At 41.5% G+C, this 26,103-nt stretch overlaps 1 protein-coding gene, 1 long non-coding RNA gene and 4 other non-coding genes across 6 annotated transcripts; 2 read left to right on the top strand and 4 right to left on the bottom strand.

The window, feature by feature from the left end:
- The first annotated feature begins 583 nt into the window (after window positions 1–583).
- On the top strand, window positions 584–19,431 carry LOC117460520 (Wilms tumor protein 1-interacting protein). Its single transcript, XM_034101980.2, has 8 exons — window positions 584–2,408; window positions 7,941–8,042; window positions 12,700–12,767; window positions 13,761–13,823; window positions 14,481–14,611; window positions 15,529–15,580; window positions 17,373–17,441; window positions 18,099–19,431. The coding sequence occupies exons 1-8, from the start codon at window positions 1,193–1,195 to the stop codon at window positions 18,234–18,236; spliced, it is 1,839 nt and encodes a 612-aa protein (XP_033957871.1). The 5' UTR covers window positions 584–1,192; the 3' UTR covers window positions 18,237–19,431.
- Window positions 19,432–19,575: 144 nt separating this feature from the next.
- On the bottom strand, window positions 19,576–19,648 carry trnar-acg (transfer RNA arginine (anticodon ACG)). The gene has a single exon. It is a non-coding gene; the product is annotated as a tRNA-Arg (tRNA).
- A 546-nt stretch (window positions 19,649–20,194) lies between these two features.
- On the bottom strand, window positions 20,195–20,267 carry trnar-acg (transfer RNA arginine (anticodon ACG)). The gene has a single exon. It is a non-coding gene; the product is annotated as a tRNA-Arg (tRNA).
- A 318-nt stretch (window positions 20,268–20,585) lies between these two features.
- Window positions 20,586–20,658, bottom strand: trnar-acg (transfer RNA arginine (anticodon ACG)). The gene has a single exon. It is a non-coding gene; the product is annotated as a tRNA-Arg (tRNA).
- Window positions 20,659–21,210: 552 nt separating this feature from the next.
- On the bottom strand, window positions 21,211–21,283 carry trnar-acg (transfer RNA arginine (anticodon ACG)). The gene has a single exon. It is a non-coding gene; the product is annotated as a tRNA-Arg (tRNA).
- A 1,217-nt stretch (window positions 21,284–22,500) lies between these two features.
- Window positions 22,501–23,642, top strand: LOC139435493 (uncharacterized). The gene is made up of 3 exons (XR_011644735.1): window positions 22,501–22,599; window positions 22,950–23,041; window positions 23,423–23,642. It is a non-coding gene; the product is annotated as an uncharacterized lncRNA (long non-coding RNA).
- The last annotated feature ends 2,461 nt before the right edge of the window (window positions 23,643–26,103 follow it).

Here is a 26,103-nt window from a genome sequence, read left to right as displayed (position 1 = left end):
CTCAACCACAAGAAAAACACACCCAGAGAATAGTCACAGGAGCTTTATGGGTTTACTCCACTACATGGATTGTTTATGAGATGCTGGAAATGTTCAAAAATTATGAAGAGTGTCACAGGCCTTCCTGGATGTATCCTAAAATAATTCCATTCCCTATTCCCCACTTTATTTTTCCTCTAAAAGTAAACAAAACCCATAAACCATGGTTGGGGAAGTATCAAGAAGATCCCTATACTATATTATGGCAAAAATAGACCAATCAGATCTTATTTGGTCCAACTTAAAGTCATTGTTAGGTGGAATCTTATGTTAGTGTTGTAGGCTAAAATCTCAATAAAGTAGAAAATGTAGCTGTCAAACATATGAAGTAAAAAAGTACATATTTCAGTTTTGCATGAAATGTAAGCTGAATAAGATTCTACGCAAGAAAGAAAGTGTTTTGCTGACTCAAAAAGAAGAATGACTCAACAACTCTTGATATTTCTATTAATAAAACGGATAGCCTACTGGAGGGGATTATGCTGTTAAGACATGTAGTTGTATTTTAGCTAACGTTACTCATTGTATGATTAATGAAACCAGAGCTGGACTTCAACTCCTTGTGGCTCAGTTTGAGCTCTGCCCCTTTAAAAACAAACGGTTCTCTGTTTTCAGACCGGTGGCCACGTACGGCTCCGTGCTTCAACGGTGATCCCACGGTCTACTTTTATCGTCGACTTTAACGACATATTAGATATTTGAACTACTTTAAAACACTTTTTGACAGAGGTGCGGAGGGTAAAGTTGTGAATGAAGGCTCCCTGCTGGGACTGTGAAGCGGGAGGAGGGGAGGGGGCAGGGGTCGTCCAGGCTATCGGATCTGGGATCTGCTCACATTTATAAGCAGACAGACGGCAGCTTGTTCGCGGCAGAGCAGAGCTGGACGGGCGGACAAGTTTCACCGAGGAGTACGCTGGGTTTTAACTTTGAGTTATTCACGCCGGACGTTTACAAAAAAGGACGTTAAAGTTTGAGACAAGTTTCCCGCTGGGTCCGGACCCTCGTCTCATGTCAGAACAACGAGTGGCTGGACTGTAAGCTCCTGGAAATATCACTCTTTTCACTTGTGACTTAACTTTGCGTTCGCCTCTAAACACAACTACGTGTACGTGTTACTTCACTTCATTGACTGGGACACAACGTATCTTCAAAAATGGATAAATACGAGGATTTTGGACTCGAGGCGAGTAAGTTTATCGAGGACTTGAACATGTATGAAGCATCCAGAGATGGTTTATTTCGCATGAGAAGGGACGCAGGAAATAACCCAGACTTTGAGGAGACACGAAAAGTTTTTGCCACTAAAATGAGTAAAATACACATGCAGAAACAGCAAGAGGAGATGGCAAAAAACAACCAGGCAATTAGAATGAATGGGGGCCACAACAGCACATATTACACCAAAGACAGACCGCCCATCAACAGTTACAGACAGCCGTGTGAAGCGGCGGCGAAGCCCCCGATCCTCTCTGGCCCCGTGCCGGGCTCCACGGCTGGGACTCCGTACGCACAGTTTGACGGCCAGAAACACCTCGCAGCCATTCAGTCTGAACCTCCAGTCGGCAGGGCGTATGGCTACGGAAACAATTACGACAATAAGGAGCGCTTAGAGCCACATTCATACCAGCAGAACATCCCTACTTCCCCTATCCCAGGAAATGCGTCTCACAGCGCGCCCACACAAGCTCGTCACCCGGCCAGCCAGCCGGCTGCCTGGGCCCCGTCCGCAGAGAGCCAGCTCACCCTGTCTGGGATTGGGGGCAACAGCACATCTCAGCAGCAGCCCCATTCTGCACCTCCCACCGCCAACAGTCTTCCACCTCAGCAGAAACAGGCTGTCACCCCGTCTAGACCCCTGAGCCCCCCCTCATCTGCTGGTCCTGCCAGGGGATGGGTTGTTGAGCCCTCTGCCTTAGCCAAACCTGACCTCATCCCAGGCCTGGCTCTGAGTGCCTTCACTGCAGGAGCTGACTTGCAGAAGCCCTCCACACATTCTGCTGCCCATTACGCACCATCTTCTCCAACTTCAAGACCCACGACCGGCTATAATGGTGCTTTGTCAGCTTCCTCGCTCATACCTGTACCTTTTGAAACATCTTTACCCAAATCACAGGTGGCATCTGCTGCCTTGATCCCTGGCAATGTGTCCAAAAGCTGTAGCCAGGGTCAAGGTCAGAGCCAAAAACCTGTCTGTGGACATGCCGTCGGTGCTGAAGTCCCCTGTCTCACCAAGCCTGTCCAACCACCCTGCCAGTCCCATCTCACGCAGCCCCCTGAACAGGGGCCTTCTGCAGCTGAAATCAAATTAGAAGCCCTCACCAATCGGCTGGAAAAAGAGATGGATGCCCAACCAAAAGATGACTACTTTGGTAAGACAGTTAAGCATCTACTATCCAGATACAACAAGTGGCTTCTGTCAGTTATGCCATTGCTGTAAAATGCATTGAACCCACCCTCATTACAGAACATAAATCCACTTGTTTTTGTATTTCATGCTTAAACATGCGCACACTGTCACCCTTTGTAATACTTCTTCTTTGTTTCCACTACACACAGCTACACACATTTATCCTCTGTGTTAGTGTGTGTCTGTGGCTGAATCAGGAGTTGTTTTCAGTCTGTGTTTAGTGGGATTCTTGATAGTCTTTGTTGATAAAATAGCTCATTTATTGGGCAGACACTAAGAGGCCTCTCTCTTGTTTTCTTCTGTGGAATGCAGACAGAATAATTTTCCAATTTGTTTCATGTCTTTTTTTTTTTTAAATGATTCATTGTCTGCCCTCTTGGCACTGAATCAAACCCTTTGGCAGTAGAAGGTGGGGCCAAGGCCAGTACAAATCATGTTGCCCTGTTATCTCCTCCCAGAGATTTGATGGTTTTCTATTGAAGCAACATTCATGACGAGGGTCATTAGTCAGAGCGTGATGTCAGTCCTGCACTGCAACAAGTCTGATTGTTTAATGTTCCGTCCCATGTTGGCAAATTATTTCATTACCACAGACCTGCACGTCTTTCGTGACACTTTTTGTGTGCATGCTTGTGCACGTTATGAACACGTGTGCACAGGGATACTAGTAATAATCCATAACAACATCTGTGACGGTTATTTCTTGCACACATGAGGAAAAAGAAACCATGTTTTTTTTGTTTAATTAATTCAACACATATTTATCTTGACAGTCATTTCTTACTCGTTGAGTCTTGCAACTATGAATATCTATTGTCAAGGACACTGGCTGAGAAACAGGGGTAGGAAGGGATGTTGAGGAATTCTTAACATCAGCAGAATACTTTAGTTTCAGTTGCTCACATCCCTGGACCCTGCCTGTGGCACTTTAGCTGCTCTATCTGGACTGTAGGAGAGACATCAGGAAATGAATGCAACATTGCTGTGAAGTCAGCTGACAAGAGCCGCGTTCACACTGCGGTACTTTTCCCACAAAGGTTCATGCGAACTTAGTTCATGATCGCTTTCTCACCAAAAAGAGCCGGTACTAAAAGTAGTTCATGCGAACCTTTTTACCCCCTCGAGGCTCTTTTTTGAGAAAAGAGCTATATTCCTGATTGGCTGGGCGAATTGCAAACCACGCCCCGTAAAACTCCCAAAAAGTTTTGTGAAGCCTCCATTTTATTATCCTCGCATTAGCATTATTAGCATTAGCATTAGCCCAGCGCAGAAACGCAGAGAGACTAACTTATGGCAACACAAAATAAAACATGGGAGCGGTGGAGATGAGGAGGTGTCGGCGTTCTGGCGATTTACTCGGAAGGCTGCTGGGACTCCCAGCAGCTTCTACTGAAGCCAGTCCCCAACTCCGGGGACTTCCGGCCGGGGACTTTGGGCGGCAGTATACGCCGTGAAGTGGTTTGCGGCCTGCCAGTAAACCCAAAGCAGAAGAAGAAGAAGTGACGTCAGCGGCTTCATTTGCCTAATCCACCCCCAGGGACTTTTTCTGGTGTGAACGCGATCTGTACTTAGTTCATGCGAACTAAAGAGTTCGCATGAACCTTTGTGGGAAAAGTACCGCAGTGTGAACGCGGCTAAGGGCTATTGTAGATATAGTAAATAGGCAAAATATATTGTATGTTGCTTGGCAGGTGTTTGCTGCTCATATGGCTACCAGGTGTTTGTAGCCAAGGCCAGTCATAAAAAAGGTGATTTCCCGCTAGGTGATGATCTGGACCAAGCCACAGAGAACCCATTTAAACACACAAACATTGCCCACCCTTGCCTTTCTGTTGAAAGTTATTTCCTGCTAGAATATCACAATTGTTTTTCACAGCCTTACTCACTCAGACCCCTGGTGTGCTCAAGTTCATGTTCTGGCATACGTCGCTGTCACTGTCACTGTCAAGGCTGACAAATAGCACAGCCAAGAGAATAGTACGGATGTGTGGGAGAGCACAGAGCGCAATCAGCAGAGGTGTAGGTTTTAAGCGTGTGTGGGCTTACTCAGAGTTTTCAATAGACCATGGCTCATCCTCTGAGTCATGCTTTAATGCCAGAAAAACACGTGTGTAGGCTAGTTTTCTCGACAAAAGTTAAGGTGCATCAAATAAGAATCATAGTCAGTATAGAATTATGTAAAGTACATTGTTATTTTTGCTGATCCCACTCGGTTTGATACTGTTAGGTTAATGCTAAGCTATCTATGAGCCTGACAGGATTGAATATAAGGTGCTTTATGACTGCCAGTGCCATAGCGATGTTTAACCAATCAGGTGTGCGGGGATCCGTCAGAGTTCCCGGCTGTACACCGTGTGCTAATTGGCAAAATTGCAGCTGGAGGTTCTGGGAAAATGAGTCCAGTGCCAAACGGCTGCACCAGGGGAACGCTGAGGAATGTCTGAAGGAAGACAGCATGGAATCTTAGAAATGAGGGTCTTAAGATACAATGGGGAGGGGAGTCCCAGACCAGTTGAGTGGAGCCTGCGGTGCAGTTGAATGGATGTGTAGACAAACGGAGAGATTTAAGGACAAGTTCGTGGATGCTTCTTTGTCCTTTGCCACAAGAGCCTGAGAGGATGTGAGATTTATAGACAAGTTCATCCATGAGGGGAGTAGTGGTGGGACATCCCATTATTCTACCTCCACTCTTTCTTTGACTTCCTCCTCTCTCTCACACACATACACACGCACATTAATTTGAGCGTTTAGTGTTGTGTTAAGATGGTGGATTCATTTATCCCATCTGGCTGCTGAGTGGAAAAGCTTCGCCTTCCGAGGGATTCTTGGCTTGTGCTCTGGCAGGCTTTTGAGGCTGACTTTTATGTGTGTTTGTGTGTGATATATTTTCAAGCACATAAGTGTGTTTGTTTGTCTGTGAATAAATGGCCTGCTGTATTTGACTGAATTTAAAAGTAATTATTTGTCACTTCTGGGTGTGGTGTCTGTGCCGTGGTAAAAGAAAACGATGCCATTGGTGACTTATGGTGGATGTGTTTATAGATGGAATTTAGTCAGCTCTTTATTAAGAACATTTCTCTCTTTGCTACGTCCTTTTTAAGGTAGTATTACAAAATAGGGGGTTTCTTCGGCCAAGTGTCAATACTGGAATTTCTTATTTCAATACATTACCTACAAAAAATATCAATATTTGATAACATTTTTGAAACCCAGGGGAACAATTGGCATCACAAAGGGAACATTACATTTGAGATATTAGTTTAAAGATAACAATTGCAAGGCTATAGCCTACAACATGACAAGACGACTTTTCACTATCTGTATAGTAGAAGAGAAAAGGAGAATAATTATAATACACCTTAAAAATAAGTTAATACAAATGTTGTAGTGTGCATGTTTAATTGATCAAAATCGTTAACTATCTCAAAATTAAAAGTTTGTTAAAGGAGATGTGCTTATCTTATATGATCCAACAACAAATCTCTGGATCCTCTGCTATAGTGGACAGTAGTAAACTCTGGCTAACGGTTGAATTGAAAACTCTGGATAGCTGTTATATGTGGCATATTGTCCAGCAAAAGCATCTACTTGGAGTTTTGACAAATGGTAAAGGTGAAGGGGGATAGGAGGGGTGAAGGTTTGGCTGCTTGTTTTGCTGCCCCTCCCCCAACTTAAAGCAAGCAGTCAGTCCCCTGAATATTTGCACTGTGATGGAATATGGGACTGGGCCAAAAGCAGAATTGTAGCGGCCCAAATTACAAAGAGGTTACTATGAAAACTAGACATTTCTGCTCCCAAACACGGAAAGAAAAAAGAGAATGGACTTTTAATGCTTTTTGTTCACATTTGGCAAAAAGAAATGTGAGCCAATAAAAAAAACAAGAGGAAGAAAATGCCCTTGGCCCAGTATGTAATCACGGAAAAGTCCGGAAAAATCACGGCACATTTTCCTGGGAATCTTATTCCTGCTGTCGTGAACTTTTTGAAGTAAACATTTACAGAAGAAAAGCAGAATTTGATTTTAAGAACCTTCACTTTTTCATGTCAGTAATTTGAGGGCATTTTACTTTATTGTGTTTTTATGTAAACAAAAATAGCTTACGTAAGAGTAACATTCTTCTGCTTTCTAATAATATCCCTCTATTATCTCTAAATCTTCTTTCCAGCCATTGGGGCCCCCCCGATGATGTGTCCTCCGTTGTGGCATTAGGAGAGTCTTTAGTTGAATTATATATAACCCGGTTGTATATTGCATTACTGAAAGTCTATAAGAAGAAACATTTTGAAGGTAATAAATGTAGCAGTGTGTTTTTGGAGGAGGCAGCCGCGTGATGTGTGTTGGATACAGTGGGAACAGAAGTTTCTTTGTCAGTGTTTCGAGCAGGACCTAGGCAGGGCCACGGTCCTCTGCTGCGCTCTACTTCTCAGTCTCCAGGGAGTTTTTCTATAAAAACACGCACTCACACACAAATAGCCTCATGCACAAACATCTCTTCACACTAAAAGAGAAGCTTGTGATCTATCTCCCTCTGGTGCCATCGCCCCTTCTATTACTTTATATTGGTAGTTCATATCCTTATCCGATTGATTTAGCAGCCAGTTGACTACCCATTACACTCAGCAGTGATAGGAGTTGGGACTTGTCTCAGTCCACAAGTCGGTTTTCATATATGTCATACAGTGCTTGCTCAGAGGGAAAGATGGAATTGGCGAGGAAGTGGTGCGAAGAAAGATAACGTCACAATGTCAGTTCTCAGAGAAGTAGTGTTATGTTGCATAAGCAGCTGCAGATAATTAAAAAAGAGGTTGATCACATGGAAGCCCTGTGTTGTTCATGAGCTGTCCAAAGTCAAAGCAGAGATGATGTAATGTGCCTGGCATGCTCTCATGTGATTTGCTTTGTTTAAAGGTCTGGTATTCTTCACCCAACAACACACCGGAGAGAAATGTGTTTCTGTATTTTGGGCTGTTATCAATGTCTTGTGTTTTTTAAACATTGTTCTCTGTACATACTTCTCATCGTCATCCATCCACTCATGAGTCTGGATGAGAGGATGGATGAATATTGAGAAGACACCAGTATTTTTGATATGAAGCCATATTGACTGTGTGTGAACATTGTGATTTTTATCAGTCTTTAAATAATTACACACTTCTCAGTCGCTGAGCCAAGTCAAATAAGCAAATCTTGTTATATGTCCCCTTTCAGTGAAGCAGCCACTACCCAGCTTCCTGACTTTTGTGAAAGGATTTTTTTTCTGTGCCTCAATTGCTTTTGTCTGCATTCATCTGGATCAGAGCCTTTAAAACTCATTCTGTATTGAGAGAATGAACTAAGACTATAAACGATATATCATTCTGAATAAGTATTTGATTCACTGTGGATTGATGTGTTGTTTCTATTTCAGTATGTGTGTGTATCAATTTAAACATGACATATGTCTGTTTCCCTGTGACTTTTTCTGACTCCATCATGCGCTGTGTTTGGTTCCAGGAGTGTGTGTTAAGTGCAACAAGACGGTGTATGGAGCCAGCCAGGCCTGCCAAGCTATGGGCAGCCTCTACCATGACAGCTGCTTCACCTGCAGCGCCTGTAGTAAGTACACACACACACACACACACACACACACACACACACACAGCAAAACTTCACTTAATCCTACGCTGCCATTCGAGCACTTTCACCTCCTCTCTTCGGTCAATTCACATGCAAAGCTCATGTCACCCACTGACTAATAGGCTGCCAAAGACCCTGTTCTCTTGAATTGAAAGTGGTACCTTCCTCCGTAGTCATTCACTGCCCCCGAGCAAAAACACACAATCATTTAGGGATTACTGTCCTGTACTGCCGGTGTTTGGTTTCTGGGTGTGCCAGTCATTCCTCCAGACCACACAAAGACAGACGGAGCAATTCAGTCAATACATAGCACCTTGTACTCGTTAGCTACAGGGCTTATTTGTTTAGGAAATACGTTGGCAACAACAAAAACAATATCTGTTCTCTCTTGGTTTTAATTGGCAAAGGAACGATGCAGTTTACAGAAAGCATTAAGTCAAACAAACTGCACTTCTGTTTACCTGACCAATTAGATAGACACAGTTATCACTTGAGTGTCATCACGTGTGTGTGTGTGTGTGTGTGTGTGTGTGTGTGTGTGTGTGTGTGTGTGTGTGTGTGTGTGTGTGTGTGTGTGTGTGTGTGTGTTGTAGCGCGACCCGGTCCACCGTGAACCCCGGCCCTCGCTGTAGCATGACCTACCTTTCTGCTCCAACCAATTACAAGCTCTGTTCAAATGATCAGATTGTAGGTATGCAGAGCATGTCGGTGATGACCTCTACTCAGTGTCATTATTCTGCAGCACCTTTGACCTTGCTGGTTACGCCCCCCACATGTATGATTAACATCGCTATGTTTTCTTTTACCCTCTATCCTGTGTGTTTATACATATGTGTGTGAGAGCAAAGAGGAGACACACTGTGGCTCAGGTTGAAGCTGATGTCTGAAGTGTGTGGGGGTGGGGGGTTTAACACACCACATACCTCTCATAGCTTGATCCATGTGAGGGCATAGGGGTTGTACATGCTGTGAGCGGCCCCGGGGAAAAGCATCTCAGCTGGGGGTCGGAATGCAGGCATAGGGGCCCTCAGTAGGTCTGGCTCCAGGAGGACACTGGGTGCTGTTATGTCAGCTGGGCGAAGTGAGATGGGAGCACGGTGCGGGACAGGGAGAGCATTCAGTGGGAGCTCACCACACACATGTATTCATGCGGTGCCCACACTAACAGAACAGTGTGTGGAATGAAGCGTCCCTTCTCATCTTCCTCCGGTCTGTACGTCAAGACATCGGTCACGCTTGTTGAGTTGCATAACAAGTCTTTATGACCATGAACTAACTCCCATGCCCTCACTCGACCAGGTCCCCCAAGGTGGCAGAGAGACAGGAGAACATTCCTGATGGCTAGGAGAGCGCGGGGGGGCTTCCAGGCTAATCATTGACTGTATACAACAGTTGACGGTACAATCCAATTCCAGTTGGAGATTAAGCACAAGTTTGTAATCAGGGAAACTTGTTTACACATTAGCCAACTATCTGCGGAAATAGAAGGAAAAGGAAGGCAATGGCCCCTTCTTATTTGAGTCTCTAATTTATTCCAGTATATTTTTGTGTAAAATGAAATGCAGGTGGAAATGACCTATATATAGCTTCCTTATGACCACATTAAGGGTCTTTTTTTAACCCCAACGTGGTAGCAATGTGAGCTATAACTAGGAACAGTGGTGCAGTTTTTGCTTTTATTCATATCAGCACCATACTCCAGCCAGCAGGCAGGCTTTGGAGAATACAAACAAGGATCTGATTGGTCCTGACACCTCTGGTTAACATCTGGTGGGTAGCTTGTCAGGACCTTGACCAAACATCCCAGGTGCTAGTCACAGTCAGAGAGATACATTAAGACCACCAAAATTACTCTCAAGAGCAAAATGTCTAAAAATGTGAAGCTGTTTTAAAGGAGATGCTCTTTTACTGAGATGTCTCACTCCATTCATCTACTCGCAGGAAGAAACAGGGTCCTGATTACGAAGCCATGGCAGGGTCGTTGTGATATTCTAATTTTCTGAATGGGATTACATAAAGAAATTCATAGAATGTTTTAATTAGAAAATTGCCTTGTGTTTAGTTCTGTCCCTCAGGTATTTTGCATTTTGATGGCAATAGTCACAGTCCTTTCCGGTGCTTTTGAAATAGTCACTCTTGACTTTAATTAAGCTCTTATCTTTCCGCAAAGCTCAGAGCCTTCCCTCTCTGACTCACTGGGGGAAAAAGAGAGGAATGTGAAGAGGAGGGATGGCTCATATCTCACTTTCATCCTCTTCATCCTTCCCTCGTTCCAGGACTGTCAGTAATTACCCGAGGCCAGCTCCACACCTAGGCCTGATCGAGATGACTCGCCTTTTCTTAAGTTGGTTACTGTGTTAGCCATGGCCAGACCGTGGTTATTATTATACTGTTAAAGTAACAGCATGTCATTGTGCATAACTGGTTCGGAGAATGTCATGCGCCGTTGATATAAAAAGATGAATCATGAGGTTTCACTTAAGACTTCTTGTTTTCGTCCCTACATCTAATTCCAGCTGATTTCATCAAAATCTACAGATTTTTTTTTGGCATATTTACCAGAGAAGAGTAGGGTCAGCCTCTTCAGCTGAGCTCTGTTTACTAGTCTAAAATATGATGTGTCTTCACATTGTAGGTAGGTGTACCAGGAGGGAAATCCTGTGGAACATGAAGGACTGCTTTTAGCTAAGACAGCATCAAAGTGCTTCATCGCATGGATTTGAATATAATCATCTGCCATTTTCATGATTGCCCGTGATGGCCTACTCCCAGGTTAGCTAGAAAACAAAGGTGTGAAGGGTGTAGCAAAACGATAGACATCATCTAACAGTAATTCCTGTTATGTCACCCAGCCTTACTATTTCCAAAGAAGGGATTAACCAAAATAAAATGCAATACTGACTACGTGTTGACTTCTGAAGAGAGCCCTGTACCGCGGGTAAGGCTATTTCTGCATTTCCTGCATGTCTTAAGAATGAAATTCCTCGTTGCTAAATGACTGAGACTATCTTGATCCAAGCGATCAGGTAAACATGAGAAGGAGCATGGGAGATAAAGAAGGCTCCTGTTCACCAAGGTTAACCCCTGCAGTCCCCACATTCACCCCCCCCCCCCACACTCAGAAAATGCCAGGAATGTTTTCTCTTCCTGTGGGACCTGGGCAAGAATAGGTGTGTGTGTGTGTGTGTGTGTGTGTGTGTGTGTGTGTGTGTGTGTGTGTGTGTGTGTGTGTGTGTGTGTGTGTGTGTGTGTGTGTGTGTGTGTGTGTGTGTGTGTGTGTGTGTGTGTGTGTGTGTGTGTGTGTGTGTGTGTGTGTGTGTGTGTGTGTGTGTGTGTGTGTGTGTGTGGTGTGTGTGTGTGTGTGTGTGTGTGTGTGTGTGTGTGTGTGTGTGTGTGTGTGTGTGTGTGTGTGTGTGTGTGTGTGTGTGTGTGTGTGTGTGTGTGTGTGTGTGTGTGTGTGTGTGTGTGTGTGTGTGTGTGTGTGTGTGTGTGTGTGTGTGTGTGTGTGTGTGTGTGTGTGTGTGTGTGTGTGTGTGTGTGTGTGTGAGAGAGAGAGAGCGCACAGGAAGCACACGCAGCGTGTGGAGAGAGCCCAGAAAGGAACAAAGAAGAAGAATGGCAGGTCGCTGTAGGTCTTGTAATAGAGCAGAGTGTTTAATCTCTCGCACCTGTCTACTAATTGGATTTAATCAGCTTTACCATGTGATCCAGATGTGTTCCTTGTCCTACCTCAACACGCTCTGTGTCCCAGCAATATTATATTAAGACACCACAGGGTGTCCGCGGGGTCTTAAAAAGTATTAAAAGTTGATAAATCAATTTAGCGAAAATTAAGGCTATTAAAAAGTATTAAACGGCATTTTCCAGGTATTACATTTTGTAGCTTGTTTTCGATAACTATATAAATTGTCCTAAGGGATTGTATTCTACAGTCCGCCTGAATGTAGTCATGGCGTAGGTGAGTAGTGGGATTCTGTGTAGTTTATTTATGGCATCCCGTTGGATTTGACGTCATCTGAACAGGACATCGCACGCTCACTGCTTGATAGCGCGCGAAGCTCCGTTTACGCCGGTTGTTAAATAACATCGTTATGGGGAAATGCAAGTCTGCGTCCAAATGGTTGGAAGATAAGGAGGAAGGACAATCAATACTGTATATAGTCAATGTGAGGTCAAGTCTGTCGCCAATGTAACTGGTTAAAACTCCAAGTGGCGATGAGGTCTTAAAATGTATGGAAAGGGTCTTGAAAAAAAGGTCTTACGGTATTACATTTGACTTCAGGATTCCTGCATATACCCTGCACCAGCTCACCTGACATCCATTTGTTTGATTTATCTACCAGGGATTCAGCAGGATATAATGAATATTGCAAGAGGGTCCATTACCTTCCAATGGGTGTAATTAATCACCACGGTCTTTACGCATTAGTGCCCTAACTATTTTCTCAGACCGGTCTCATGGCTTTGATTTACGAGGAAGACATTTCAGAATGATATCATTGAGTCGACATACCTTTTCTCATCTCCTTTAATCTAATAATAATAATACAAATCATTCTCAAGAGTCCAAGGTGCGGGCCCTGCTGTATTCCTTGAGTGAAATGATGCCAATGGTCTTTCCTGTGTGTTTCTGCAGGTCGAAGGCTGAGAGGGAAGGCGTTCTACTATGTCGGAGGAAGGGTTTTCTGTGAAGAGGACTTTCTGGTGAGCGGTGGACACACACTAAATCTTTCATTAACCACATCTGAGGAATGTGGCGTTGTGACCTTTGTTGCTTTAGCTTGAGATTACACATCTCTATCGTCTCAAGTTTTACAAATCTCTTCAGTATTACGATGAACAAGATGCTATTTTTGCTTTAATCAGGTGTTGCTCACACACTGAAATGCAACCTAATATCAACCTGTCAGCCTTGAACGTAAATACAGAATATCGGGGACAGGGATTGACCTTGTGGCCCAGTTTTTTCACATCTAATGCAGCCGATTCCTATCAGTTTCCTCTCTCGGGTCAAACTAGTAGAAGGTCAGTAACTGGAGAAGCTGCTTTGCTATGGTTTATAGGGTAGAGGGCGGACTGGCCGTTCACACGAATCACTGCAGGTTCTTTACAAAAATGGAAAAACATTCATTATGCATAAATATAGAACATCTTTTTTAAGCAACATTGAAACCCCATATTTGTATCCCAACTCACCCTTATATTCCCTCCATCAGAAGCTCTGTGTGTTTATCTCACGAGCCCTCTGTATGAAACCCCATCTAATTGCCTTTCCACCTAAAGCTCTCAGTTGCTCAATTAAAATCAAAATGTATACTGAATTTTTTTTGCTGTTAATTACATCTGCTCTGCTGCCAGGCCAGTCCGTGTGTCCTCTCCTCACCGACACCGCTCACACATATTAACACAGAACAAAGCTGAGCTGAATGATCAGTTAAATGCCAATCTGAGGAATTACACCACATTCACAGACAGCAAACTGTACTGGCAGTTATTGTTTTGTTCTGTTAGAAGGAAATGTGTTATTTAAATCAGTTTTAAGCAAATGTTTTAGTACACTACATAGGCTACTTTGGATTTTTCCTGGGAGACATTTTGAAGCAGTTTGGTCTTAAAAAGAGTGGGAGAGATTTTAGTCATCCATAAAATAACCACATTCCAATGACCTCACTGTCGTCTTCTCTCTGCCTGTTGAAGTACTCTGGGTTCCAGCAGTCTGCAGACAAGTGCAACGCATGTGGACATCTGATCATGGACATGGTGAGTGTCTGTTACTTCTCTCCGGTTGTGTGTGTTTGTGTGTGGGGGTCCAGGCCAGGTGACGTCAGCAGAAATGTTGAGTTACCTCATCTTAGAGGAGCTTTCTGTGGGCACATCTGGATAAAGACTCAGGCGGAAGCGTTGCTCTGCACATGCATCCCATTCTGTCTCACATATACACACTCACACAGGCTCATGGGTAAAAACAGAACACACACACACACGACAAACGTGTGATTAAGACAGGAAGTGTCACAGCTTGTTAAGGAATTTGTCGACATGGGTGCCCACATGATCTCTATCCAGAAGATGTGATGAAGATGTTTTAATGTTGCTGCTTCATCTGCTCTTTTAACATAAGCATATCACAGCAGAAATCTAAAACTGAAAAAACGTCATAGATTTTTCTTTTAGATGTATTTATTAGGTGTAATCATTGTTATATATGATCCTTAGTATTCTGTGGTGTTCTATTCTTGGCTATAATACCCACAGGGATCATTAAAAATGCAGTTATTGCAAATGCAAAGATTCGTTTTTTTTTTACACAATAACTACTTGAATTTGATTGGATGCAGATAGTGAGGCAATACGAAGTAGCGGAAGGAATTCGAGGGTTGATGTACCATTATATTTCCCTAATTCCTCTCTTAATAGATCCTGCAGGCCCTGGGGAAGTCGTACCACCCCGGTTGTTTCCGCTGCGTCATCTGCAACGAGAGCCTGGACGGAGTGCCCTTCACTGTGGACACTGAGAATAAAATCTACTGTCTGAAAGACTACCACAGGTCAGTGTCACTTACTTATTACATTAGACAGTATCTTGAAGAAACACAAGCCTTTGATTAGGATTGATCTGTGTTGAATTAGTTCAGCATGAAAAGAATGTCTGGGTTTCTTGCTCTAAGTTGAACTACAGCTCAGTCCCCGGCCCCTTCAGGATCTGGCCGACAAGGGTCAGTTAAATCTCTCTGCCACGTGTCAGACACATGAGAAGTGTATTCAGGGAGAGGGGGGGGGGGGGGGCACTGTCCAGTTAGAGGCGTGCAGCCATAGCTTCTCTTATCCAAACACAACATGCTCTGTAAGGACAAAAACAGAGCTTCTAACATCTGAGGTATGAATCTAAGTGCGTGTTAGCCACTTGTAGAGACGGAAGTGAACAGCAGAAGCACCTGTAGCACTCTAACCCCAACAGTTGCAGTCTTCTCCCTGCTGGGACAACATGTTCAGCACAGCCGGGAACATGGCCACGCACTGGCAGCGCTCACATGGCCACGCACTGGCAGCGCTCACATGTTCTCCACACTGATTAAATCAGGCAAACCTTATTGTGTATACAGTGTGTGTTTGACTTTCAGCCACAGTCATGCCCATCCACACTGAGAGGCCCTTTGTTATTCCCTCAGACATCCAGGTGCCAGCCATCTGTGTGGAAAATATGGATTCATTTTTGCTTTTTGTTTTTCTACTTCTCTCTGGATTTGGGGAATCACGTGTGTGAGGGAAAGCCAGCACATCTGCAAACCTGGTATTTCCTGAGCTGAGTCAGGACCTTGAACGTACTCAGTGTACGGGGGAAAGGAGGGAGGGTCAACAGCATTAGAGACACCTCAAATATGAATTGTGTGTAGGTGGAGAGAAACATGTTTTTGATCGAAGTTCAAACAGGTTTATGAAAATGTGTTTCTCTGCGCTCTCCCAGGGTCCTGGCGCCTAAATGTGCTGCGTGTAACCAGCCCATCCTGCCCTCAGAGGTAAGCTTACACCAAACATTCTCACATGTATCTTCTGTGTTATCATATTTTGACATCATTCTCATATACGGTTATTGCGGATGAACCTATCAAAATCTGTCACAGGTTGAGATCCTTTTAGTTAGATGAACAGGAATAGTTTTGTTCCAAGAAAACACTGAAACTCTGTCACTCACTGGGATTACATTTTTAGTATTTGGAAAATGGATATCTAAAGCATTGATAAGTTAATGCTCGGATGATGAGTACAATACTAGTAGTTTTCCATATTGTGTACCCATATCTGTATATTATATGGTTTGTTGGAGCATGCCTCTGGCAGTGTTGTAGTTTTAGAATAAAGCGCTGTCAGAGCCTCTAGCAAGTTCTTTATTGTTATCATATGCACACAAATAACAGAGAAGCAGTCGCGAGCAATGAAAGTCTCAGATCTCAGACTCCCTTCTACAAGGCTGTGTTACTACAAAAACTAATCTTTCAATTAAAAGCAAAATTAGAGTCAGACATACAAACAAAATAGAGCAATAAAATGTTCTAAAATATAAACATTGTTAACATATATTAAAAAAATAAGGTATATTTGCAGTAGACAGTATTGCAAATGAATTGAAAGCAAACAGGAATGTAGTACGTGTAATGAGAAATAATAAATAGTAATTAACATAGGTGTAAACTGTAAGTCAAGTATGTAAAAGGTAAAGTGAGAGTACGACCCTTCTCAATGCAGAAGGAATATTTAATTCATTCCTGCATAGTGTGATCAATCTGTTTTATACCTCCATCTAAAACCGTTCACTTTTACCTGAGGACCTTGAACCTTTCACCAGGAGTTCAGCAGATTGTAGACTCAGTGACCCAGACACAGAGCGTGGCTGTGTGAGTGGCAGACAGTTCAATATAGACACTCGACTACAGGTCAGAACAATGTGAGCTCTAATATCTCTGGGCTTTGATGTGAAGTGTTGACAAGGAGCGGGGAAATGTCCCAAAGTAGAGTTGACTTCGCTGGAATGTCCCCTGCCCTCCCCTTTGAGAAACAGTGAGGCTGGTATTTAGAGGAGAGGTAGAGAGAGTGAGTGTGTGTGTGTGTGTGTGTGTGTGTGTGTGTGTGTGTGTGTGTGTGTGTGTGTGTGTGTGTGTGTGTGTGTGTGTGTGTGTGTGTGTGTGTGTGTGTGTGTGTGTGTGTGTGTGTGTGTGTGTGTGTGTGTGTGTGTGTGTGTGGTGTGTGTGTGTGTGTGTGTGTGTGTGTGTGTGTGTGTGTGTGTGTGTGTGTGTGTGTGTGTGTGTGTGTGTGTGTGTGTGTGTGTGTGTGTGTGTGTGTGTGTGTGTGTGTGTGTGTGTGTGTGTGTGTGTGTGTGTGTGTGTGTGTGTGTGTGTGTGTGTGTGTGTGTGTGTGTGTGTGTGTGTGTGTGTGTGTGTGTGTGTGTGTGTGTGTGTAGTGGGGGGCTGTTGTAACGGATGTTCAGGGGAGTTTCCTCTCAGGCTAATATTATAACCAGAAAAAGATGACTGAAAAATAATTGACTCCTCCCTGCACTGTCTATATTTGTTTGCCCGTGTGAATAACAAGCCCTGTTTTTCTGTAGCTCGTTTTTCGATGGTTAATCCAGAAAATGTGATGAAACTCCCCCGATTATGAAGCAACTGAGCATGCTTGTTGGGATAATTGGTGAACACTTAAACCACAAATGCAATGAAATAGAGACGACAGATCTGGATAAGCTTTTGTCAGAATAAGACAGTGGAATATCTTTTAGCAACTGTGCGTTTGTCTGTCTGAATTTCTTTCCAGGGGTCTGATGAAACCATTCGAGTTGTATCCATGGACAAAGACTATCATGTGGAATGCTATCACTGTGAGGTGGGTTGAATGAAAGTACATTACCGTTTTACAGTTTAGTTTAGTGGCAGCGAGCCAGGCCCCGCTGAATGGCTCATTAAGAGAAATCCAAATGAGCAGATCCCTGATCTTGATTACAGTCTGGCCTATAACGACATACTGCTGAGGAGAGCAGGTATCTATCTCATCATATCTATCATCATTATACTCAAGTGGCACATTTCTCTTTGCCAAAGGCAGATGTTGGTCTTTCACTTCATAAAAATAAAAATCAGTGGATTTAGAGCAGCTACCTATTTTATTTGTGTTTAAGTATTGAGTGGCCATGTCTTTTGAAGTGGCTCAAAGAAAAGCAACGTCAGATGTTTGTCTATTTATTTTATGAAATTGTGTACCATAAGGCAGATAAAGGACACCTTTAAGGGTTGTGCCTTTTTTCTCTGTCTTCCATATGTACAATTTTGAGATTGGCTAATAATGAGGAGTTTAAATATTTTTTGTGAATGTAAATCAAACCTATCCTGAATGTTCTCTGCACACTTGAGGTAATTATTGCTTTCCAATCTGTCAGTGGTTGGAAATGAGGTCAGTACAGAGCAGAAATGAGACCAATTATCCTCTGTTCTTCTGTAAGCTGTCAGAGGATGTTTCTCAGCTCTGTTTCCTCTGTGCCTTCAGGACTGTAAGATGGAGCTGAACGACGAGGAGGGTCACCGCTGCTACCCTCTGAACGGACACCTCCTCTGCCACTCCTGCCACCTGAAGCACATGGAGCCCGGCTGCTCCTCCCCCGTCCCTGCAGCCGCCTCATACTAACCCTGCAGAAGGTGGAGGGAGACCCCTGGTGGAGGAAAGGCCAAAGTGTTATTATCCACAGCCGAGTGGAAACGTGCAATTCTTGTTGTAGAGGATTGATTAATGCAATGCATCAGATCATACTTTGGTTTGATTTGTATTTTCAAAGGAGTGTTTATGAAGTTTCCATTATGCCTTAAGAAGTTTTACCCAATAATGAAGTATTGTAATACACCAAAGCCCTAACATGGATACAGTTAAGCATTGCCTGCTACAGAAGGACTTTGCAGAAGTCTTGCCATGTGATTTTATTTATGTAAATATCATTTGCATTGGCTGTGTAACTATCAACAGACAATTCATATAAACAACTCAGTTTAGATACCTTCAACTTTATATTTACACTACAATTTAAATGCACCCATACATAATCGGTCTAATGGTTCAGTTGGCTCACCAGCTAAGATATTGGAAAATAAACTCATATGATACAGTTTCTATTGCAATAACAAACGTTTATGTGTACCTACATATGAAGAATATACAAAATCATGGCATAACTATCATTCATTCCATAATTTTCTAATTATATTTCTTATACAAATTCTTGCAAGAATAAAATATGAACTTTTTATCATGACCATTCCAAAGAAATGTTAAACAATCTCATAATGCCCAGGTTGCTAAGCCTTTGTGGATTCAGGGCCTACCATTACAGTCATGTAAAACATTTGAATGACTTTCTTTTATCAAATCTGAGCAAGAATGCACAGAGAGCAAGGTTAACATGTTCATGTAGCAAACAAACACATTATTTACAAATGCTAACTGTTCTTAGCACTTAGAGATAGATTTGTGAGTTTTCTATGCACCTATGAACCTAAGAGGTTGGTATTGTACTAGGCCTGTAGATCTATGTATTTTGTTACATTTGCATCCTTATTATTTAAAAACATATATACCATAGCCTTGTATCATTTACTTTTGTTGTATTTTGACTTTTGTGCAAACCCTTTAAATACTCATTTGATTTGCTGTGTTTTGTTTGCCTAACTTTGCCATGCAAATGTTATTCATGTATTGAGTTTACTAACTTAATACTTGATTGTTTGAAATGCTTATTTCATTGCCATCTGAAGATTAAGCGCAAACATTAACATATGTGCTGTATGAGTGTTGTAAGGAACATATTTAATAAATTCATTGCAAAAGATCAGATGTCTTACCTACAAACTTATTTTTGTAAAACACATACAAAGTTATTGTTTTTATCTTCTCAATGCATTTGTGTTAAGACCATACTTAGACCATACATAAAGTTGAGCCTGGATCAAATTATTTTACTCAAATGAGAAAAGGACGAGCTAGCCAGGATTTGAACCTAGAATCTTCTGATCCGTAGTCAGACGCGTTATCCGTTGCGCCACTAGCCCGATGAGATACAAGATGACGTCACACACCATCTTATTTTTAAATAAATAGAAGGAAAAATGTTTGATGAAAAGAAAACGTTATACTACTGTACATTATAGAGAAACGCGACGAGAAAAATCAAACCGTTTGTTCATTTGCATATTTCGGAGGTGGATGGAGGTGACACCAGTTAAGTTCACAAGTGAGTTTTAGAATTGAAATGAAGGGTAAAATAAAAACAGGTGATCCGGTTCGCAACTCATTAGTAAAATATCACTGAACATCATGTGCTTTACTTAAAATATATCTAGATAATTTATCCGCAGAGTCGCCAGGTATACGGAGACGTTGATTGGTCAATTATTGGTAGAATCTTGGTAGCAGACGGGGAGGGGATTGGCTCTCAATACCAAGAATGAGCTCGACTCACAGTTAGCAGGGAGCCACTAGCACAATTAAGTACAAAAAACGTCTCACATATTTATATTTCTAGATAACTGTTTGAAAGGAAAAACATTTTATGAACGGACAATGTTATACTCCTGTACATTATAGAAAAAAAAGGACGAGCTAGCCAGGATTTGAACCTAGAATCTTCTGATCCGTAGTCAGACGCGTTATCCGTTGCGCCACTAGCCCGATAAATTGAAAGATGACGTCACACAATCTGTACTTTAAACACTAGTTTTCTGCAGATAAGTATTGTCTAATAGTTTAAAGCATGTAGTGTTTAGAAGAAATAATGTTTTATGACAAGAATCAGAATCAAAATACCATTATTAGTCCCACAGAAGGGACATTTAAGACAAGTGTACATTACTGTAGGGATGATAGAGTCAAGAGACTAAGAGAAACCAAACTGTTAAGACGTTTGCATATTTCGGTATATTGGCTTAAATCATACTGCAAATGGGAACAGAACATTGTTAAACTCATTTTTGTTGTTCGGGAAAAGTACGAGCTAGCCAGGATTTGAACCTAGAATCTTCTGATCCGTAGTCAGACGCGTTATCCGTTGCGCCACTAGCCCGGATGGAAAAATAGTACGTCATCCTGCCTTCTTAAAGAAACAGCCCGCATTTATACAAGGGTGCCGACTGAATTTGACCAACGTCAGCGTATTTGTATTTACTCAAGGTAAAGACACGTCTATTAAACATTATTTAGATCGTGTGGCGTATTATATCCTACTTATCAATAAACAAAAGAGAAAACATTGTTAGAAATAAAAAAATAGACCCTCGTTGCACCACTATGCCTTTATTAACCAGCAGATGTCGCTGTAGGACCTTGTTATCCACAAGAGGCTGCAACTGCAACCATACGGACGTTACAACCTATTCATCATAGGTTTGGGCAAACAGATACTTAATTAATATGTCTAAATGTGTGTGCATTAGTTGCATTCATGACTATTGCAGGGAACTATAGCCTACTGCAGTGACATATCAAATAACTTCCACCGATCTCAGCATAACCAGCAGGCACAACACAAGCTAAAAAAATAGTCCTAACTTCCAAACTGTATTCAAACACGGCACACGTAGAAGGAATCTAAGCATCTTCAGGTGGGGAAAAGGAACGAGCTAGCCAGGATTTGAACCTAGAATCTTCTGATCCGTAGTCAGACGCGTTATCCGTTGCGCCACTAGCCCGCGTACCATAATGAACGTCATTTCGGCTATTTAAAGGGACAGTACGGAGTTTTTAAATATTGACGACGACTTTATTTAACCACAAGTTGGTATCTTACTGTAAACAAATAAATAATACACGTCTATTACACATTATTTACATCGTATGGCGTTTTCTAAGCTCATTTTCAATAAACAAAAAAGAAAAAATGTAAATGAAAAATAGACCCTCGTTGAGCTTTCTTAACCAGCAGATGTCGATGTCGGACCTTGGCTGTACCAAAGAACGTTACAACCAATGCTCAGAAATAATTCATTAGCCTACTATTTGCAAGGAGTTATACTGCAGAATTATATAATAATTGTTTCTGTAGAAAACTGTTCTACACGGGTGTAGGCCACGTTGTAAAGCTTATTCTCCTGATTTTTCTTTATATCATCATGGAAGAAAAGTTTCTGCTTTGGCTTCATCTGATTGGCCAATTATATGGACACGCAGAGCATGAGAGCATGGCACGTGCATTTCGCGTGTGACCCTCTCATCTTTTTCACATTTGATTAAAGTTATTTTAGTAGTGTTTTAACTTTGCAAGCCCAGGCCTTTGTGGTTTGCTTGAGACTACATCTACACAGTGTTTCCAGCTATTTCAACCAGCCAACTTCTACCGACACAAGCCAAAAACAGTCCACAAATGGACAAGCGGCAGCACTTCCAAACTGTATTCAAACCATAGATTCAAACACACTCACAGCATAAGCAGAAGGATTGCAAACGTGGATGTGATGCGCTGCAGTCAATCCGTTTCCGCCGCGGCCATGGCTAATTGAGGCGTTTTCCTTTCCAATCTGCAGAGGGGGAAAAGTTAAAAAGCTCCAATAATGTCCATTGAAAGTAAAACTCCGTTATCCCAAGCGTCCATGTGTTCTGTCAGCTTAGAATCTGGTCCATGAAGAACGTGTCTTTGTTGTGCCGATCTTTTTTTGGATTAATTGTAACACTAGCTTCCAAAATAAATAATTAGCTTGAGAAGCTAAACTCGGCTAATCACTGTGACTCGTGAAGTCTGTGCTGAAGTAAAAGCTTTACGATGTGTATTGAAGAAAATAGGACCAATAAAAAAAAAAAACAGGACTATAATTGAAACAGTTAATCTTTTTTTGTGATTCCCAAAACCGCCACACTACAGGTCAGCAACAGGTGGACTAATGCCTTTAACCATAGATATATATATATAAACACTAGATGGCTCATGGGAGATTTTCCAGCGTAGCTGACCGGCCGCCATCTTGCTACAGTCAACAGTTACTCTGATTCGCGTTATGGTAGCTGTTGTCAGGTGAGTGATCTGCACAAAAATACTCTTAACTCACTGAAATCTTGACTGATTTACAAACGGTTTGGTTTATTATAAACATGATTAGCATGGCTATGATACAGGATGCTTGGACATGTTGAAATTGCAGCTTTTCTTTGTGTATGTGGTTGTATTTATTAGCTGGCTAATAACAAGAGGCTGTCAGTGAGACCTAGTATTACAAAGTTGACCCACAACTCCACCAGTGGGAGAGGCAGAACTGCTCTTTCTTTCAACACAACTTAAGTTACACATGATTTCTTCCAAGTGGTTTGGCTTGTTAAAAACATCTTGCATTATGATACAGGAATTTTCTGGCTTTGTGTTTACAGAAGTACCTGACTATGCCGGACTTTTGTGCAGCCTACGGATGCTCTAATCACCGCAGTCTGGAAACAAGAACCCGTGGGATCACCTTTCACGTGTAAGATATGACAATATTATGACTACAATTAGGATAATCGTTAATTACTTAGTGGATGTATGTACATTACAAGTCCTGCTACACAGGATCAGTGGGGCTATGTGAGATAATAGTATTGCAAGATTGTTGTTGACCCAGCCTCTTTAGAATATGTTGTTACCATTTCTTTACACAATTATTTAATGTTTCTATTGGACACCTTTTTTATTACTCTTAGTGTGGTTGTCTTATTCTTAAAGTAGGCTATACATACATGCATACATACCAAAAATATGATAATTTCGGTGTGTATTTTTGTCCTACCCTTAATGTTAAAGGAAAGAAGGGAGGAACATGTTGACAATAATTTATATATCTGGCTACCTTTCTCATGTTTTTAAGGTTTCCCAAAACCAAAGAGAGGAGGAGGCAGTGGGAACTCGCCCAAAGAAGGGACGGTTTTGTTTCCTGTGACAGGACACTGCTCTGCAGTGAGCACTTCAGGAGTGAGGAGCTGGCAGGAGACGCAGCACTATGTTCCCCACATATGTTTATGTTTGCTCAGTCTAATAAACCCATAACATGGTTGTGAAAGAATACCAAAGCTGAGGCTGGACGGTGATTGATTGTTGGTGTGCCATGTGTTCTTCTTAATAATAATAATACATTTATTTTGGGGGGCCGCCTTTCATAACACCCAAGGACACATAGGATAGTTTATGTTTAAATTGTTCCCTATATTGCATAGGGGCAATATAGGGAACAATTTAAACAGTGGATTTTGTGATATATCAGCCGGGGTGAGACAAGACAAACCACAAATGGACTACAGAAGGACACAAAAGGACACATGGTACAGTTTATATTATTCTTGGTCTTTTTTCAATAACATATTTCAAAGGTTCTGGATTTGTTTACAAATCTAGAAACTAAATACAAAACTAGGATGATATGAAGATCTCATGTCAAAAATAATTGTGATAAATTAGACAGAACTGGCCTGTCTGTGAGCACATTTTATGTTGGTTTGGTTCTTCTGATAAAGGTGTGAATATCTAAATAATATACCAACATATGCTATTGTCATTAGTTGTGTCCCTGTTGTTAAAGCTAAGGCATTGCTAAATTAACAACTCTTGGCTTACAGAGTGGTAACATGAGACCGATTTTTATATATAAAATATAAATGTATTTTAATTTTATAATTTATTTGAAATATTAACAATATAATAAAAATAAATGGAAATATATACACCGGCAAATATTTAATATAAATACCTTGTGTGTGTGTGTGTATAGCTATTGCTTTATCTGATTAATGTTATTTTCATATGAAAGTCCATGATTATAAGTATGCAGTATCATAACTACATCTTTGATGTTTATAAAAAACCAAACCGTTTGAAAATTGGTTGAAAATTGAGCAAGCTATGGTTATTTAAATAGTAAACCATAATGTTATGAATGAGAGAACTGCCTGTAGCAAGATGGCGGCCAAGTGGCAACGTCGGTCTCAATTGGCCAGCAGCGCGGGTGAGTCATCTAGTGTTTATATATATCTATGCCTTTAACCACACCCAGGTGACATTTTACCGGAAATGACAAAAAAAACACGTATGCGCAGTGCTAAACCGACCCTAACCCCTACCTTATACAGAGGTAACATGTAGTGAAGTAAGAAAACAACATTTCATTCTACTCATGAAAAATAGATGAAGGTGTAGTGTATAGCCAGTGGTGTAAAGTAACTAAGTATATTTACTCAAGTACTGTACTTAAGTACAATTTTGAGATACTTGCTGATGTTTTGCTCGTTTGTACTTCTACTCCACTAAGATCCACAACAAGTAAATTGTGTACTTTTACGACACGACATTTGTTAAATACCTTTAGTTACTTTGCAGATTTGCATTAATGATGTGAAACCATATTGTGAAACATAATCAACAATTAAATCAGAAGCAGCTACCCTGCAGTATACAAAGTCATTAAAACTAGCTGCACCTTTACCAACTTTGAGAACACTTTAACGCATCAATAATTATAATCAAAACATCATATATTATTCTGAAATGGACCAATCATCAATGAGTATTTTAACTTTATACTTTTGTACTTTTAGAGTAACTTTTGGAATGCAGGACTTTTACTTGTAGACTAGAGTAATCCTACACTCTCGTTCTTCTACTTTTACTTAAGTACAAGATCTGAATACTTTTACCACCTCTGAGTAGAGTAGACAAATGGGCTACTATAACAGTATTTGTATTGAATAATCTAAAATTGAGCTGTCTAGCTGGCTGGAGCTTTAAACTTCAAATGATTGCCTTTCTTATGGCTAAACTTTCCTATTGGAATACCGGGCAACTCCTGATAGTGCAGCATAAACTGAATGCATTATAGATTCTCATGACATATTCATAAAATAGGAACTTTAATCAGTGATTTGATGATATATTAGGTGGGCAGCAAGATAAACCACATGTATGCATATTCTCTACTGTAGTGCAGTTTTGTTTTGGCTGCTTGAAACACAAGCCATCAGATTGTTTCGTAATTTTTAAGTCGAACCAACATCAACACTGTGCAGAGGGAGGTTAGCCTCAGCAGTGGCTGGTTGCGCTATACCAACATATAAACTACCTACATTAATCTGTGAAGTGATTTTGTTTGGCGCTACTGTTAAAATAGCATTTATTGGATATTTTGTAGTCTTATTATTTTGCCACTGGTCTCTCCTTCAGCTGCAGAAAGAGACCAATGTAAAAGTGTCTATAGCTTGATTGGCTTGTTTTACTGAAAATTAAGTTATAGCTCGTTGACTAAGGTTGTTAAGACCCCATTTACACGGGAACGTTTGCATTTACGCACCGAATTCGTTTTCAAAAAAGTCTTCTGTTCAAATCAAATCAGGTTTTATTTATATAGCACATTTAAAAAATATATTTGGGTCGAGCCAAAGTGCTGTACATGCAATAAAAAACACTTTACTGCGATAGCAAACAGAAGACAATAAATTACAACAGCAAATACAAAAATCAAACACAGGGAAATGTCATGAGTCTGAGTCGTGCTCCGCTCTG

Source organism: Pseudochaenichthys georgianus, chromosome 16, assembly GCF_902827115.2.
Source record: "Pseudochaenichthys georgianus chromosome 16, fPseGeo1.2, whole genome shotgun sequence".
In the NCBI taxonomy this organism is placed as follows: Eukaryota; Metazoa; Chordata; class Actinopteri; order Perciformes; family Channichthyidae; genus Pseudochaenichthys; species Pseudochaenichthys georgianus.
Note: the sequence above shows the minus strand (reverse complement) of the source record. Positions and strands in the feature narration are given on the sequence as shown.

Bases quoted from the DNA above. Each gene is read 5' to 3' on its own strand.
- LOC117460520 (XM_034101980.2), top strand. From the start codon at position 1,193: ATGGATAAATACGAGGATTTTGGACTCGAGGCGAGTAAGTTTATCGAG. The intron at 12,768-13,760 runs GTGAGCGGTGGA...TGCCTGTTGAAG, and splicing joins TCTGTGAAGAGGACTTTCTG to TACTCTGGGTTCCAGCAGTC. The intron at 15,581-17,372 runs GTAAGCTTACAC...ATTTCTTTCCAG, and splicing joins AGCCCATCCTGCCCTCAGAG to GGGTCTGATGAAACCATTCG.